The sequence below is a fragment of the Acanthaster planci genome, linkage group LG04, assembly GCF_054643075.1.
Source record: "Acanthaster planci isolate LZ-2023a linkage group LG04, COTS_SCS, whole genome shotgun sequence".
Classification (NCBI taxonomy): Eukaryota; Metazoa; Echinodermata; class Asteroidea; order Valvatida; family Acanthasteridae; genus Acanthaster; species Acanthaster planci.
Window position 1 is genome coordinate 21871482 of NC_141780.1, and position 15566 is coordinate 21887047.

The 15566-nt window shown below is 43.6% G+C and overlaps 2 protein-coding genes across 2 annotated transcripts; one reads left to right on the forward strand and one right to left on the reverse strand.

Annotated features, from left to right (window-relative positions):
• The first annotated feature begins 195 nt into the window (after positions 1-195).
• LOC110983787 (uncharacterized) lies at positions 196-8008 on the forward strand. Its single transcript, XM_022243353.2, has 8 exons — positions 196-507; positions 1818-1890; positions 2073-2125; positions 2949-3077; positions 3587-3780; positions 4054-4131; positions 5245-5455; positions 6749-8008. Exons 1-8 carry the CDS (start codon positions 303-305, stop codon positions 6781-6783), a joined length of 978 nt encoding a protein of 325 aa, XP_022099045.2. The 5' UTR covers positions 196-302; the 3' UTR covers positions 6784-8008.
• Positions 7486-15351, reverse strand: LOC110983781 (uncharacterized). The gene is made up of 10 exons (XM_022243340.2): positions 14923-15351; positions 13895-14054; positions 12460-12639; positions 11863-11954; positions 11058-11532; positions 10307-10529; positions 9756-9845; positions 9441-9658; positions 8535-8738; positions 7486-8312 (listed from the first exon to the last, which is right to left on the reverse strand). The coding sequence occupies exons 1-10, from the start codon at positions 15249-15251 to the stop codon at positions 8022-8024; spliced, it is 2262 nt and encodes a 753-aa protein (XP_022099032.1). The 5' UTR covers positions 15252-15351; the 3' UTR covers positions 7486-8021.
• Between the last annotated feature and the right edge of the window lie 215 nt (positions 15352-15566).

The window sequence follows — 15566 nt, forward strand, 5'->3', positions numbered from 1 at the left end:
GTGTATCATAAAAATTCCACCTGCACTTCTTACTTAATTAGAGTAAAAAATGTACATTTATTAAACTTGGTTATGTACTGTTGAGATCCACAATGCACCACTGTGCAGTCACAGGAAGTGTGAGGCTGACGATTGTGGTTTCAGCAGGAGTAGGCCTACACGTGTTTAGTGTTTCCTGTAATAATGCCGCTAAGGTGGGTCTAGTGTGTCGATGGAGGTAACAATAGCACTGATGCTTTGTTCAAGGCATATAACGCACTGATCCGTTCCCCGCCAAGTATTAGGGTGTTGGTTCCTAGTCAATGACCATGGCGGCAAGCGACGAGCCCAGTTACGACAGAATGGATATTTTCCCGAGCTCAAGGAGTCACCCAAGACGCAGTGCTCTTTGCCACGACGTCATGGTCGTTGTGATCGGGGTTGTGGCCATCGTTGCCCTGGTGTTCTCGGCAATTGCCTTGTCTCGCCCGGGAACGACGAAAGTACAGCTTGACGGTGTGGCAACAGGTACGTGAATACCGTAGGCCAACACGTGCGTTAACAGCTGCACAGTGTAAGGAATTAAGATTGGGTACATTTACATGTGTACATGTTAAAAGGTCAAAACCCGGTGCACAGTGTAGCATATGCAGCAAGGTATGAGACGGAGAGAACCCCCCCCTGCTTTGTGTTGGTCATTGTCTCGCAAGAATCTGGGGAATTCCTTCTCGACATCTTGGGGGGGGATGTGTTAAGTAACAATAGTCTGGAATGTGTATAGGGATTGGACATGTTGGGGGGTACCCCTCGGTCTCATTTCTTGCTGGGTATACAGTGGGGGGTAAATACCCACCCACCCGCCGGGGGCACAACTGTTCCAGTGGGTATCGAAAGCCGATGAAATGTGGTTTGTACATTATTGTTGCGTGTATTTCAAAATTTCAATACAGGTAATGGGGAGGTTTTTACTCAGCGGTGTGGGCCTAATTCCAAACGCATTTGACTCGGAAGTTGCGCGAGGAAACCTTTGATTCCTCTCCCTGGACAATTACAGTAGGCGCTTGCAGTGACTTTCGATGTTATCTTCTGCTAAAGGTCTTTTTTTTAAATTAAATTAAATTAAATTTTAATTTTTTTTTTACTTAACTTTGTGTCTAATTTTCACAATTTTGCTGGGTTTACCTTCAAGTAACTTTGATGCCATATGAAAGACTAGTAACTCTTATGAACAAAAAAGTTCATTCTAGGAAGAACACCACTTTTTTCAAATCACTTCGTTTTTCTTTGGGACCTATTTTCGTCATTATCCGTGTTTTTCACCTTGCTCAGTGCCCAATTTTCACACATTTGTCGAATTCCCCTCGGGTCATCGGTGATACTGTCTGGAAGACTGATGAATTGTTTGTATCCATTGGTCATTTCTACGAGATCAAGATCCATTTGTCTGAAATGTGGTTCGTTTTTCGTGCCAATTTCCGCAATGAGTCCGACAGCGGTCCAAAATGAAGTGTCCGGATTTGGGGCATGGCATACACGTACGCAAACAACGATATCTGAGCTTGATGTTGATCAATTTTTGGGGGGTCCACCCGTCCGAGTCAAGAGCCATTTTACTGGCTTCTGGCTGTAGTAGGATTCAGTACGCATGCGCACCAACTAAGTGAGGGGCGCGGAATGAACAACTTGAGTTCCTTTTTGTCGCCACGTATTGTCAAGTGTGATTAGCTTTCAGAGTAAGTGGCGAAATGAGGGACCTGGCGACTATACATGTATACGGTCACGTATGACATGTAGTCATCAAGGTGGAACGTTAATGTCGACACTGTTGTCTTTCCCAGGTTCTAGCCTAGCAAAAGATGACAAAATATGGATATTTGCGATTGGCCACGACGGTACCAACGTGGAGTATTTGTAAGTGCATGCTTTCACAATACATTTGTGTATACCTAAGACACACCCCCATTAGATACTTCTAAGGTACCCACTCCACAATTGATAGTACACTGTACATGTATTCACTGTTCATGTAAGTCGGTCATGTCATTTAGAGTATTTTCATTACGAGAGATTTTTTTTCTTGCTTTCACTGACAGTGACAAAACGACTGGAACATTGAGGGGGTTCCATGTTGACATTGTTGACGCCGGTAAGTAAACAGGTGACAACAGCGATAACTAAAGCGACTGGTGGTCATTTAAGGAGGATCCAGAACCCAATTTTCTGGGAGAGGAATATTTTTTTTTATTCCTGTGTATAACCTTTAATTGCCCGTGTTAACTTAAGGGTGAGGCTAAATTTTGGAACTTTTATACACTTTTAGAGATAAGGGAAATAAAACATCCCCTAAATGTCCTTTCTCTCACTATTCAAACAATTAATAGGGGAGGCGGTGGTGCGGCCTCCTCGGTACTTCAAAAAGGCAAGGTTTGTTCGGGAATAAAGCACGCGCGTCACGGTGAGTTGGCATATGGCTGCGCTGATAGGACCATTGATTTCTAGGACAGACAATCGCACACTGCTATATTGTTCCTGTATGACCTCTGGCCACGCTTCACAGCTTTGGGCGCGCCCTGTTAGAATATCGAAATGGCTCGTCGGCCGCGTCCTATCTGTCATTGGTTATCACAGTGCTGTTGACGATGTTGATTGTGTTCATTATTCGCCTTAAGCAGAAACGTTTACCCCCTCATCGGTTTAAAAGAGCCATGTTGGTTGGGAGGGTTGGGACTGTTCACTTTTGTTGGTTGGTGATGCGACAGCAACTTGTCAATTTCATGGTCGTTTTATGAAACCAGCGCTGCAGTTCCCACAAAAGGAGCCTTCGTTGCTAGCAAACGTGCGCCCTCTCTTGGTCCAGCTCGGGGCTCATGGTATACTGACGAAAAAAGGCAAAGGACAGTACCGTTGCGAAACCGGGAACTCGACTCTGTATACATATAATCTCTTTCAAATCACTGGTTTCTATTTAGTGTGCCAAATGGCTGATAAAAACTGCCGGTTGATGTGGGATGCCTATGACAACTGCTACACCTCAGACGAGGGGGAGTTGCCACGTCCTGGACAGGGACTGATTGGTCGTTGGTACGATGCATGCACTGGTAAGCATGCGGCCTCCTTACTTTGCTCTTGTGCATGCACATCAAGTGCCATCAGGAGTAAGTTTTAGATGGGTTTCTTATTTCCTGTATTGAACTTACACTAAGGGACAGATCAAACCAACCAACATTTTGCTTTTCGGCATTTTGCGAAATCTAAAGAAGCGCCTGTTTGCATGAACTCGATTAGAACAATCGGTCTAAGGTCACAGAAGCCATTTTAGACAGAAAGGGTCTTCAAATCACGCACACTTTGACCAGACCAACCAATAGCAGTAACGTTACGCCTTACCAAAGGTATTGAAATATACATGACAAGGACACGACTGGTTAAATCTAGTCGTGTTTTGTTGAGCAGATATTCAAAACTGAACAAGACCCATTAGAGATCGCTGGGAGCATTCATGCGTGACGGGGAATCAATCAGACCACACAATATTGTAAGGTCTGCCCCCACTTGTGTTCTTAGCCTCACTGAAAATATTTCTGTCCCCGGAATGATTCTCTCCAAGGCTGGTTTGCCACCTTTGAGCGCACGGTGTCAGTCTCTTTCACCACGGCATTCCGTAAACCACTCTCGGGCGTTTTCTTCGTGAAGAAGGGCAACCCAAGAGGATTCGACGAATCGAACATCTCGGGCAAGAAAATTGCCTTCATCGACGGCTCCGCGACCAGTGAATTTTGTCTCTACCGTGCTGGATATACCGTAAGACCAAAAAAACACCATAGTCCATCGAAAACACGCTTGACACAGAGCGTTTGTGACATAACAACACGCTAATCATGAGGGTTGACATTGTAAAATACTATTTCCTCTCGCCAGATACCAAGTATTAATATGAATTCTATCTGCACGAGCATGTAGTTTGACATATTGGTACCCGGTAGTACATGTACTTGTGTTTTCTCAACTCTGTATACCACAACATTTTTCATGTCTTGTAGAACTCGTTTTTTGGGTCATTCTTTTCTTTTCAAGGAGGAACAACTGACACCTGACCAAATCTTCCACTTCAAAAGCAAGAAAAGTTTGGTGAACGCTGTTAATAATGATCTGGTAAGCTAAACGCGAATGATGCTGATGCATATGTTCATCTCTTGAAGTCAATCTTAATTTGGTTCCAGAAGGGGTGCACTTGGGCGAGCACTTTAGTTTTCTCCTCGTCACTGTAAATACAAGTGTAAATGTTTTAACGCCTTTCAACCGCCTTTCATGTAAACACTTCATGAACGTGTTGTGGTGTTTATAATCCAAAGCTAAACACGCTGTGGTGTTTATTTCTTAAACAAACACCTGCAGTGTTCATAAATTTAGCCATAATGACACATTTGGGTTTTATTACCAAGACATAAAAACACGTTTATCGGGTGGTTACATGTTCTGAACAACGAAACGCGTTTATTTCCAAAAAGGTGTTTAAGTTTAAACGCTTTGACGTTTACATTAACCCAAAGACGCGTTTAAATGAGCGTTGGTTTTCACCGTGTTCAGCGTATCACAAACACTTCGTTTTTGAGGATAGTTCTTCACACACGTCAACGTAATCGAGGGCCCCTTTTTGGACGAATAAGGGACAATCCCAGTGGCCCCTATAAGAATAAAGCAAGTAACCAGCCAAGTGTTATATCAATGGAAAGCGTATATACCCCGACCATTCGTAAACTGTTTGCCTCAAGACCACTGAGCCAAGACGAAACGAGTAACGCATTGAACAAGACGAGGGTTAACACGAAATAGGCCGTTTTCGCTGTCACTCCATACAAAAACGTCTATTTTTTCGGTTTAAATTCTGGTTTTCCAACAAAATGGCAATTACGGTTAGCGTGATTTTGTTTCAGTGGTTTCAGAGAATAGTTTTTAAAGCAAAAGCCGTTTGCCCCAATCTCCATACTATATAAGAGATTCTCAGAAGATGTAAATTTTCACGAAAATAGGCCGATTTAATCTAGGCTTATGCGGTGTGCAGTGTTTGAGCAGATGAGACCGACGTTTCCATGATTGTGGCTGAGTTTGTGCAAACCAACTTTCGGATTGGTGATGGCGATCTCTGTGTATGGTTTAAATAAGGCGAAGGCATTGATAGCCATCTCATTCGAGCGCATTCCCGTTGCAGCTACAAATGATTAAAGACTTCCGTTATACAATTTAAATTGCCTTCCTTTCCCACAGGTAGATGCTGCTTTTAGCAACACCCAATTCTTCAATCTGGATGAGGATTTACAGATTGTGGGTGACCCAATTACGAACTGCATGAAAGGAGGCGCCGGCATGATGGTCCGTAAAGACAGCCGGCTGCCAGATTGGTGGAACCCGGCCTTTGAACAGCTCAAACTGTCGTCGGAGTACCAGCGAATCTGCGATCGAGTTACCGAAGTGCACGGTGAGTACATGTACCTGGTTGACTGTCGGTGCCTTTGCCCAGCAAAGGCAAACACATTGAACGCTGTTGCTATCTTCGGTAGCCCCATATCGTTGGTTTCGTTTAATTCACCATTTTGTTCCACAGTTTCGCCGTTCTGTTGCTGGTTTCGTTTGGCAGTTTCATCATTCTATTTGCCGAATTCGACATTCAATTCGCCAATTTCATCATCCAACTCATCATTTGCACCGTTCTATTCGGCAATTTTTTATTAATTCATTTTGCCTTATTTGTCTAAACATATCGTGAAAAATTGTTTCACTCCGCGAAAACATAATTTTCCTTTGTATATTTTCCCTTTTGAAAGTATTTGATTCCATGCGTTGGTACAGCTACTCGATTTTACGCGTAATAAGATTGTACACGGCAAACTTTCCTTCCATTCTACAAAACATATTATTCTTTTCGGCAAATTCATTGTTCTTTGCTGCGTCAGTCCTCTTGACTAAAGAGCCTTTTTGACACCGGGTCAATCTTAAATTCTGAGCGCACGAGGAAGCCTGGAATAGCGACAAGACGTGGATTTGGTTTGGTATTCTGCACAGTCGACAGAATAGAACTTGCTAAATGGAAAGGTTATGTTACAGAATAGAGTGGTGAAACTGTCGAACGTAACGGTGCAATTTCCAAATAGAAAACTGAAATTTCAAAATTAAACGGTTAAATTGCCAGATTGAAATTGAGGGGTTTTGTGGAAAGATGCCTCATTGGCATCGACTGATCTCAAGATGATTGGCTAAGCAACCTTTTTACCTAGCAATGAATCGATCTCTGTTCGTTGAGATTATAGGCTCGTTTTGGATCAATTTTGCCGATTCATTGAAAGATGAATTGATGTGTGTTCGGCTTTTAGATAAAACAATGAGACGAAAATGAAAAATATTGGAAACGTCAGCCGCGTGAGCGTTCAAAATGAACCCCATGTCGCATGCATTATGTATACTTTGTTCATACAGAAAATATCTTGGCCGTTCATTTGAGAATACCAGTGTAATGCACGGTCCACCTCATTCATCAGTCAGGCTTATGTATTTGTAGTTATCTTTCCGTTAACACAATATGGGGAATATTCAACAGGCTCCCTTGTACTGAGTCCTCGCACTTTGCAACATGTGCAGCATTTGCCTTCGAGCCTTGGTGTTATGTAACACTAGGCATGCACTAGACTGCTGAACAAGTTTTGATTGGCAGCTCGCATCAAGACGGGGACCTGTTAAAAATAATACATTCCTATTTATTTCCGCTTTTATCTAGATACATCAGAGAAGGGCGTTGATTGCGTTGATTGATTCCGTCGCAGATGACGTCATCAACAAAACGGAACAGCAGGTGGTGGTTGTTTTAGAGTGATACATTGTACAAAGGGAAATCGAGTTTTCTCTTGTTTTGGTTTGATTATAGTTTTAGCTTGCAACTGTTGTAGTGGAGCGATAAATGTTGGTATGTTTTTGAAAACTGTTAAAATAAATGTGGCAGAGGTGGAAGTTTTACGCACTTACTTTTGATCCAATCACAGAGGCAATCTGGGTTTTTTCCTTTTTATATGCTTCATATTGCGATTTAGTGACCGTAAATGTAGAATAGGCACGTGTGTTTCCAAAGTTTTTGTGTTAAAATTATCTTGCGTCGGCCACCTTTTTGTCATCAAGTGGCTGAACATCTTTAATTCTATAGAATCCGCCATATAAATTTCAAGTAATATTCATAATCTACAGGTGGAAGTGGCATGTTTGAATCGAATTTGGTGTTTGCATACATCATCCATGAAGGGGAAGTTGGGAAGATACCAATACACCAGTAATTATTTGCTGTCTGTTTCACATTAAGCTGGAATTGCTGTTTTATAAGAATGGATGCTTCACATTTCATGTATATCAGTCTGAGAAATAGGAGCAGCACAGAGCATATTATGACAAATCTTATTCATACATGTATTAAGTTTACTTTAATAAAGTACACGTGAAAAGATTTGACATGCCGACACATGAAAATCAGACAGTGTTTTGTTTGATTTACGTCACATCAACAGCACTTGGAAAAGCTTGGACAATTTGTAATGTTTAAAAGTGCACATTTCAGTATACGTAACTCCAAAGGAGGGTAGATACTTTCCATAACATTAAAGAAGAGCACACAAAGCTCAGAAAGTGAATACGGGAAAAATTCTTTACGTGTTTCTTTTAAACATCATTGATAAGCAACACGAAAAGATTTTGCAACCAAAAATTGAAGACAAAGATATCTTACACGAATATAGCACAAAAGAAGTAGGCCACGAGTGTGGTACGCTCCTTTGGTATGCTTCTGTCAAATTATGGAAAACTCATTGCTAAGCTTAAGCATAAACCCTTTAATACTGTAACGGAGTATTTTCTGTACACTACAAAGCATAAAGGTATGTTTCCGTGATGTTACTTTACATAATGTCAGACTTCAGCAAAACTGTTGCTACTGCACAGAAATGTTTCCAATTCGATGTATATCTTTTTAATTAAGAACAGCCATTCAGTAAGACTTTGATCTCTTCTCAGGGACACTTTGAAAGTGGTGTGACAGGGCCTTGCACGGTAAAAGTCGTATTGACCACGTTGGAGGGCGCTTGTCTTTTTTGGTTGGGTTGCTGGCCGCCACCGTACACCGTAAACATGCCGGGCTCAAGCACTAACTGGTCTGTGAAGACCGCCCTCACGCGGGCCGGCATTCTTAGGTAAACGGTCACTGGGTTGTCCATTGTCGTCCTCAAGCGGGTAAAGGCTGCCAGCTGGATATTGGGCGCGGGCACAGATGCGTTATGCCATTTTATGTAGACTTGAACCGACTAGAGATGAAAAAATATCACATTTCCATAGACTGTGTTTATCTTTAGGAATCATCATGCTTGGAACGTTTGAAGAATTCACCTGATTAAGTATAAAACTCCGATTTGGAATTCTTACTTTCGAGAAAATTTCTTCATACCCCTACTATCTTTTTGTCCAAATTCAAATTGTGACGAGAGCACTGAATTCCAAAATGTAAATGGGATAACTAAAAACATTACCTCATATGCATAGACTGTCCCAGTGTTTACGAGTGCAACATACACCATCAGATCATCACAAGGGTTGATAGTAGTATTGCCGACACTCACGTTGATGTACTTGATTGAAGTGAATGAGAGACCATAACCAAAAGGATAGAGGGGATCGCCAGTGAAATAGCGGTAAGTCCGACCAGTCATGTTATAGTTGGTTATTGGCGGCACCTGTTGAAGAAAATGCACGTTCTGTCCAGTTAAATAGTCCTAGACTGACTAAAAGCGATCGAGAAACTTGTTTGTGCCCGACCATTTTTATGGTATCCATTAGTTAGTCGCTTGGTGAATGATTTAAAGTGGATCAAATACGGTAAACACAAAACAGTGATCTTCCATTGCAGAGCACCAGTTATTAATAAAGTTCTCCAGGGAGCGAGTCCGTATAAACAGGTTGGGCGTGGATGTCAACGCTGCGTGCAGTCGATGCGAGATAATCTCATCAACTAAATTCATCGATGTGGATATGTTCAACAATTGAGCGCAGCATGGCTGTATGTTGAAAATAAGCCATGTCACTGTAACACATACACCGGCCAGGAGCATTAACTATTATACAATAGTGCGTAAACCTGTGCAACATACGTTGTGCATTGGGTCGAGAAATTTCGCACATTGTGATTGGCCAACGCGTTGCAAACTCTTGGAGGCGCACTATTGTGAAACGCCAGTATTATGTCCAGGCCAAGACACTGTGAAGGCGTTTGTACGCATTCAGTTGAATATTAGACACGTTTCATAATTATGCATCAGGCTAACTAGTGCGTGCGCAATCAGCTGGCTATCCTCCAAAATTGGAGCTCTCTGAATGGATAAGGCAGCGCCATATTACTCGGAGTCTGTTGTATAAGTCGGAATCTGCAGGCCCGTTACCTGATCCATGGAAGCTGGCCACGTGAACGGAAGCTTTCCTGAAGGACCAGCTGCTACGGGAAACTGGCTGTTGGTGAAGAGGTTCTTGAGAGCCCCACCCGTTGCCTGACCGGGAAAGAAGCATTGCAGGATGGTGTGGACACCAGGGTTACTGTCAGCCCAGCCGATATCCAAGGGACCACCGCTGAACAGGAGTAGAACCAATGGCTTCCCCAAGGCTGAAATGAAAAACATTGCTGAGAAACTCACAGGGCAGAATTTGTACACCATGTTACCGTCGACCACAATCCTTCATGGTAACACAGGTTGGCCTACCATACTTGACAGCCTGCTGGAGGAGCAACAGCTGGTGGCCGGGTAGAGACATGTTTCGCCTGTCTAAGCCCACATTCTCAATCTGAGTTCCTTGAAACAAAATGTAAAAATTCAAAATATTAAGTCCCGTTTCTTCTTATTTAATATTCGTAAGCACTTGCAAGGCTAAGTTCAAGAGGCTAGGCGGGACAGAGGAACTATGCAATCCTGAAGTGACCGTGACATGTCTTTCTTTAACGAAAGGCAAATGTGGAAGGGCATGTTTCCTTCATGGGGAGTATTCAGTATGCTCTTACAGGATCCTGCTTTGAATTGGAGCAATTTGGAGACCCCTTTAGCTTTCCAGTTTTCAGCATTTTATTCCATTAAGCTTGTAACTATTTACGCTTACAGGGGGCGCCTTGTATCGTCGTATGGTCTAAAATATCTCAGGTATGTTTTTGGAGTAAAAGGATGAAGCGCTAAAGGCTTCATAGAGAAATTGTGAAAGCTCAAATTTGTGTGATCTTTAAAACAGTAAACGGTAAACTGTTCTGCATCTTCGTCCTTACCTGTTCCTAGACACACAATCACCAGATCGGCTCCCGTCACCGCCTCCATGATAGCCGTTTGGTTGTACTGATCGCATACCGGATTGTTACAGCCGGGAGCGAGTCGCCGAACCTTGCCAAGACCGCCCAGGCCGCCCCAAGGCGTGCTGATAAATTTGGGGTCGGTCTGTGGGGCGAAACTTCCTAGAATCTCTTGTGGGGAATCGGCAAACGGTCCAACTATCTGAGATATGTGCGCGAAATTTTTTAAGAGAGAGAGAGAGGGGGGGAGGGAGACAGCAACCGAAGGATTAGCCCGAATTTAGGAATAACCCAACGGGTTATTTGGTCATGGGGCTATAATTTCTCCTAACGGAATTTATGCAGTCCATTTTGTTTGGGTGTGGGGTGCCGGGTTGTGCAAATGTTTCCTGCATATTACAGATTTGCTTCTTTTGGGAAGAGAACTTACAAAATCATGTTCTCATGGACGATCATCCAAGAAATGATGATGACCCCAACAGATTCAACCAAATCGTAATTCTTGGACATGAGTTGTGACTTTAAGGGGACCCACGAGGTCCACGTCCCTCTTCTTATTCGTGAGAGAAGTACTTCTTTTAAGTAGGCGGCTTTTTCATATATTCTTTCCTTCCCAAACCTTGTAGAACAACCTAGGAATTATTCTCATTCTTCACAAGTACCAGAAAGGATGACATAAAACTGAAAAATTGGTTCTTCATCCGCCTCTGGATAATCTCAAACAACTTACTGCAATTATTGGAACTCCACCAACAGGTAGCGTGTTGTTCTCATTCTTCAACATAACAAAAGTCTGTAGGGCTCCCTCTAGAGCGAAATTCTGGTGTTGAAGCGATTCCACGACCTCCGAGGCGTTGAACCGGCCCCAGGGATTCATCGACGGCGGATCGAATTCCCCGAGTCTCAGCCTGGTGTAAAATAGCGGCCTGACCAGTTCCCGGAGCTCGTCGACCGTCACTAGTTTCATCTGGACGGCCGCGGTGAGGTTAGTGTAGATGTTGTGGGGCGTGTCGGACTGTTCCAAGTTGCATCCGGCCTTCACAGCAGCCACCGCCGTCTCCAGCGCCGTCTGGGTGTAGTTGTCCTTCAGGAAGGCATATTCCAGGGCGCTCTTCTCGCTCACCACGTACCCCTTGAAACCGAACTCTGTGCGGAGGATGTCCTTGAGGAATCTCTGGTTGAGACAGGCGGGAACGCTGTCAATTCTGAATGGGAAGAACACGTCACAAGAATATTACTCGCTTTGTGCTCGTGTCAATAGTGACTGACCTTTGCCAGTGGTAAAAACAAGACGACAGTGGACAAATAGTTCCTGCCTGACATTGTTGGTTTAATACACCCTCTTTGATAACAATCAAGCGATTTGATCAGATATCTGGTGATCTGGGATGCCGGTAAATAAACATTTCCGGTGGTTTGAATGCCACCATGGTCGGACAGAAGTTACATTGATAACGCGTCGTGTGCCTGGCAGAAGGGCGTGAGCGCTTACGCCCTTCTGCCGGGCACCCGACGATTACGCAGGTAATACGCACTTGTTATAGCCGCACATGACGCTGTACGCCCCAGCCTTGATACATTCATGAAAGGCTGGCAGGTATGTCATATACAAATCCCGCTCCGTTGCCTATAAAACAAGACGATAGAGATCAGAAGTTAATTAAATGAAAGTGTTTACGGCGTTGTTACTATTAAAGGTAACAGGTTTGAAACCAACCACCACATCATTTCGATTCAGCTTATGCCAGAATCCAACAGTGTTTCTGGGAGGCTTTCCTTGAACCCTTCTTCGATTTGCACATCTGATTTGTCAAACCTAATAGACCCCGTGAGTGCGCACGAAATAATTATCTCGTGCGCGCGACATAATATGCAAGAGATGTGTCATGCAATACTTTTTTCGCGCGTGCACAAAGTACAAACAGAATTGAATGTCCCATTAAGGGCTGTAGCTCAGTTTCGTCGAAAAATTCGTGAATCTGTGAATTCATTATTTGGTCAAATTAAGAAGTTGCCACGAATTATTTCCACTGGCCATTTTCCAATTTGATTCCTACACCGTGATCATTGATACTTCAAAATTAAAATATTCTTCGCATTGCAAGATTCTGTTTTAATATTTCAGAACTAACCCCAGAATTGAAGGTGTATTTTGAGGCAGGGTAGTCTTCTGGCCCGCTGAAGACAGCGAAGTCTTTGCAGCCTGCACCGGTCCGAAGGTATCGTGCGACGGGTCCATCGAGCCCTTGTAAGCCGTTGACGTAGGAGCTGACCATCTCCCCCGTCATGAACGGGTCCTCACCGAATGTTTCCTGGTTGGAAAATTTGTACATGGATATGAATGCCACGACTCCATTTGCGAATGTAATCATGGGCGTTGCTACGAGGGCCAAGGGGGCGATGCCCCCCCCCCCCACAAAATAAAAATAAAAAAAGAAAACAGGAGAAAGTGGAGGAATTTTACGGGAGAGGGTGAAAATTACCAGTTTCTGAGAAACAAACTCGAAATTCGCCTCTTTTGACTGTTAACGTTCGCCAGTCCGTATCCAGTTCGTTAGGGATACGCAGATGCACACTAATTGCAGGCTCCCATTGGACGAACATTATAAAGTTGCGCGCTAACTTCCTGTTCCACGGTTCCATTGTTCCAAGTAACTCTATGTGCAGTGGGCGTGGTTTAAACTGAAGTGACGTGATAGTGGATGCTTTATCGCCGCCTCCGGGAATCACCCCCAGGAAAAAAAGTGCCCCCTCCCCGACGTCTATGAATATCATTCTTACGTTAGGTCACGAATCAAACAAAAGTCTACTGGAATGTACCAGCGGAGGTATTTGCTACAATTTGTTACCGGAACATGAAAGCGCTAGGCCTTGTAAAGTCTATGGTCATATAGTGAATCGGGTGAATTGGCACGAATCAGGACTGTGAAAACAAATTCATGTAAAGGTCTGCTAGAATAATGGAAAACATTGTTCGTGTTGATATGTGACTGTATGCAACGTTTAATGAGAATATGTGACAACAATCCTAGATGGGGTGATTCTTGTCCAATTTCAATCAATCAACAAGAGTAATATTCGTACCTAAAGTCTGTGAGAAGGAAAACTGTGATAATGGGTTTGACGATAGTCAAATAGTCGCTGTACAAGCGTACATGTTAAAAGATTCACCTGTGGTATATCAAGCGTCTTGGATAGGGCATCGTTTTTGTTAACCATTTTAAAACTTTAAACGAAACACATGTTCGTGCGGGCCTTTACCCATCTCCTGGAAAAAGGAAGAAAAAATCGACTGAGTCTTTTAGACAGACGGCTATGAAGTGACTGTCAAGCCGTGTATAGAGGGAGAAGCGCTAGCTTCAGATTTTTTTTGGAGGGGGGGTGGCTGTTTATGGTGTGTATTGTGGGGCGTGAAGCTATCGCATACCAGCTATCCCTGAGCACTGGCACATACATGTACACCAGCCAGTTTGTTTCCTTCAAAACCGACGCTGAAGTCGAAAGTTCACATACACAGATATGATACACGGCCGTGGTGAACCGCCGCGAACCCAAACGTGAGCCCACCTGATTTCTTCCCCACAGCGGATGCCTCATGATGTTTGCCACGGGGCTGAAGCATGTCAGCCCACAGTGATCCCGACGAATGCCGTGCCGGGTGAAGTTGTTGTACTTTGCTCGAACTTCCTCACTTGTGGCACTAGCTACACTCTTTGCCAAATCAGCACTGAAAAGGAAATGTAACACTTACACATGCATTTTTGAGACTGTTTAGACCTCTTGTGATAAAAGGATCGGCGATTTAAAAAAAAAGGTATGCCAACAAGAACAGCGAACTGTATTATTAATAGAAAAGTAACAATAAATAATTTATTCATTTTACAAACATACTAATGTATTTATAAAGCGCAAAACATTCAGTAATATTGCTTGTAAAGGCGATACATCATCATCCTGCCAAATATCCCAGCACCCTATAGATGTAGGATGTATCAACTGCTCGAATGCAGCCCTTTCAGGGAATTAATCAATAACCATCTCTGATATTGCAGGAATCCATTTTACTCAAAGATGAAGCAATTATAGTGATAAAGTGTCCTGCCTAAGGACACACATTGTAACATATCAGGCTGGTTTCAAACCTACAATCAGTAGAATATACGCAGAAATTTCTAGATCGATGCTCCACAACAAGAGGCCTCGGTATGTTGAAATGAATAACTGAAGGCTATTGACACAAAATGTCATCGACGTTATGCAATGCTATAAGGGACGTAGAGAAATAAATGAAAAAGAAAAAGCAGAGAGTAAGGCTGACAGACTACAATTTGTTAACCACAGGTCAAGTTTGTCTTGCAACTTAAGTGGTATTTTGTGTCAATCGCCTTCAGTAGTACATTTCAACATTGGAGTATACGGAGGCATCGTGGTGTAGGATATCGATCTCGAAATTTGTGGGTAATTCTAGTCTTACATATGGTACAAGGGTGTGTTCTTAGGCATGATACGTTATCGTCTATTATTGTTTCAACTCGTCGAAACAACAGAACATTTAAAATGGCGATATGTGATCGAAATGACCAAAACTGCCATACGCGAAGGATGCGGCCACTCCTATAACCTGGGGCCACGTGGAAGCATTCCCGGCCTCAGCATCTCCGTGCAGGCACTCCGTGTTCCAGTTGTACGGGCCGATGCCCAGGCGGGGAATCGGGGGCGCTGGGCCGTTGGGGCCGGCTCCACCGCGGGCCAGTTGAAGGATGATGTCTTCGAGTTCCAGCCGAGAGACTAGATCATTCAGTCGTTCTTCCCAAGGCAGGGTAGCATTCTGGAAGGGAAACTCCGTCAGCCATACTAACTGAGGGCATGCTAGCGACAGCAGAATCAAGACCACGGGCGATAAAAAGCACGTTTTGTCTACCATTTCGTCGAGAAAAATAGAACAGGAAGGATCCAATTCCCGTGTACGTAATAATTCGGGAAGTTGACCTTCACGGTGTTCGGAGTTTGGTTTGTTATCGTCTAAAACAAACTTTGAGTCACGTGCCTGTAGGTACTCCACGCTATGGACTTTGAGGCCCCAACACTGTACCGTAGTTAATCTTATAGAGAGGCCCCTCATCTGCTCGTTTTTCTTCTCTATTTCCACAGTGTGCGAAATCTGTCGACCCAGTGGGCGTTTGGAAAGGGTCGACAGATTTCGCGGGTTGTGATTGGCCAACGCGTTGCAAACTCTTGG

Excerpts from the sequence above, each read along its gene's own strand:
- LOC110983787 (XM_022243353.2), top strand. The coding sequence starts at position 303 with ATGACCATGGCGGCAAGCGACGAGCCCAGTTACGACAGAATGGATATT. Across the intron at positions 3,078-3,586 it reads TTGGTACGATGCATGCACTG|GCTGGTTTGCCACCTTTGAG; the intron begins GTAAGCATGCGG and ends ATTCTCTCCAAG. Across the intron at positions 3,781-4,053 it reads TCTACCGTGCTGGATATACC|GAGGAACAACTGACACCTGA; the intron begins GTAAGACCAAAA and ends TTTCTTTTCAAG.
- LOC110983781 (XM_022243340.2), bottom strand. The coding sequence starts at position 15,251 with ATGGTAGACAAAACGTGCTTTTTATCGCCCGTGGTCTTGATTCTGCTG. Across the intron at positions 14,055-14,922 it reads GGAGTGGCCGCATCCTTCGC|TGCTGATTTGGCAAAGAGTG; the intron begins GTATGGCAGTTT and ends TTTCCTTTTCAG. Across the intron at positions 8,313-8,534 it reads GGACAGTCTATGCATATGAG|TCGGTTCAAGTCTACATAAA; the intron begins GTAATGTTTTTA and ends TTTCATCTCTAG.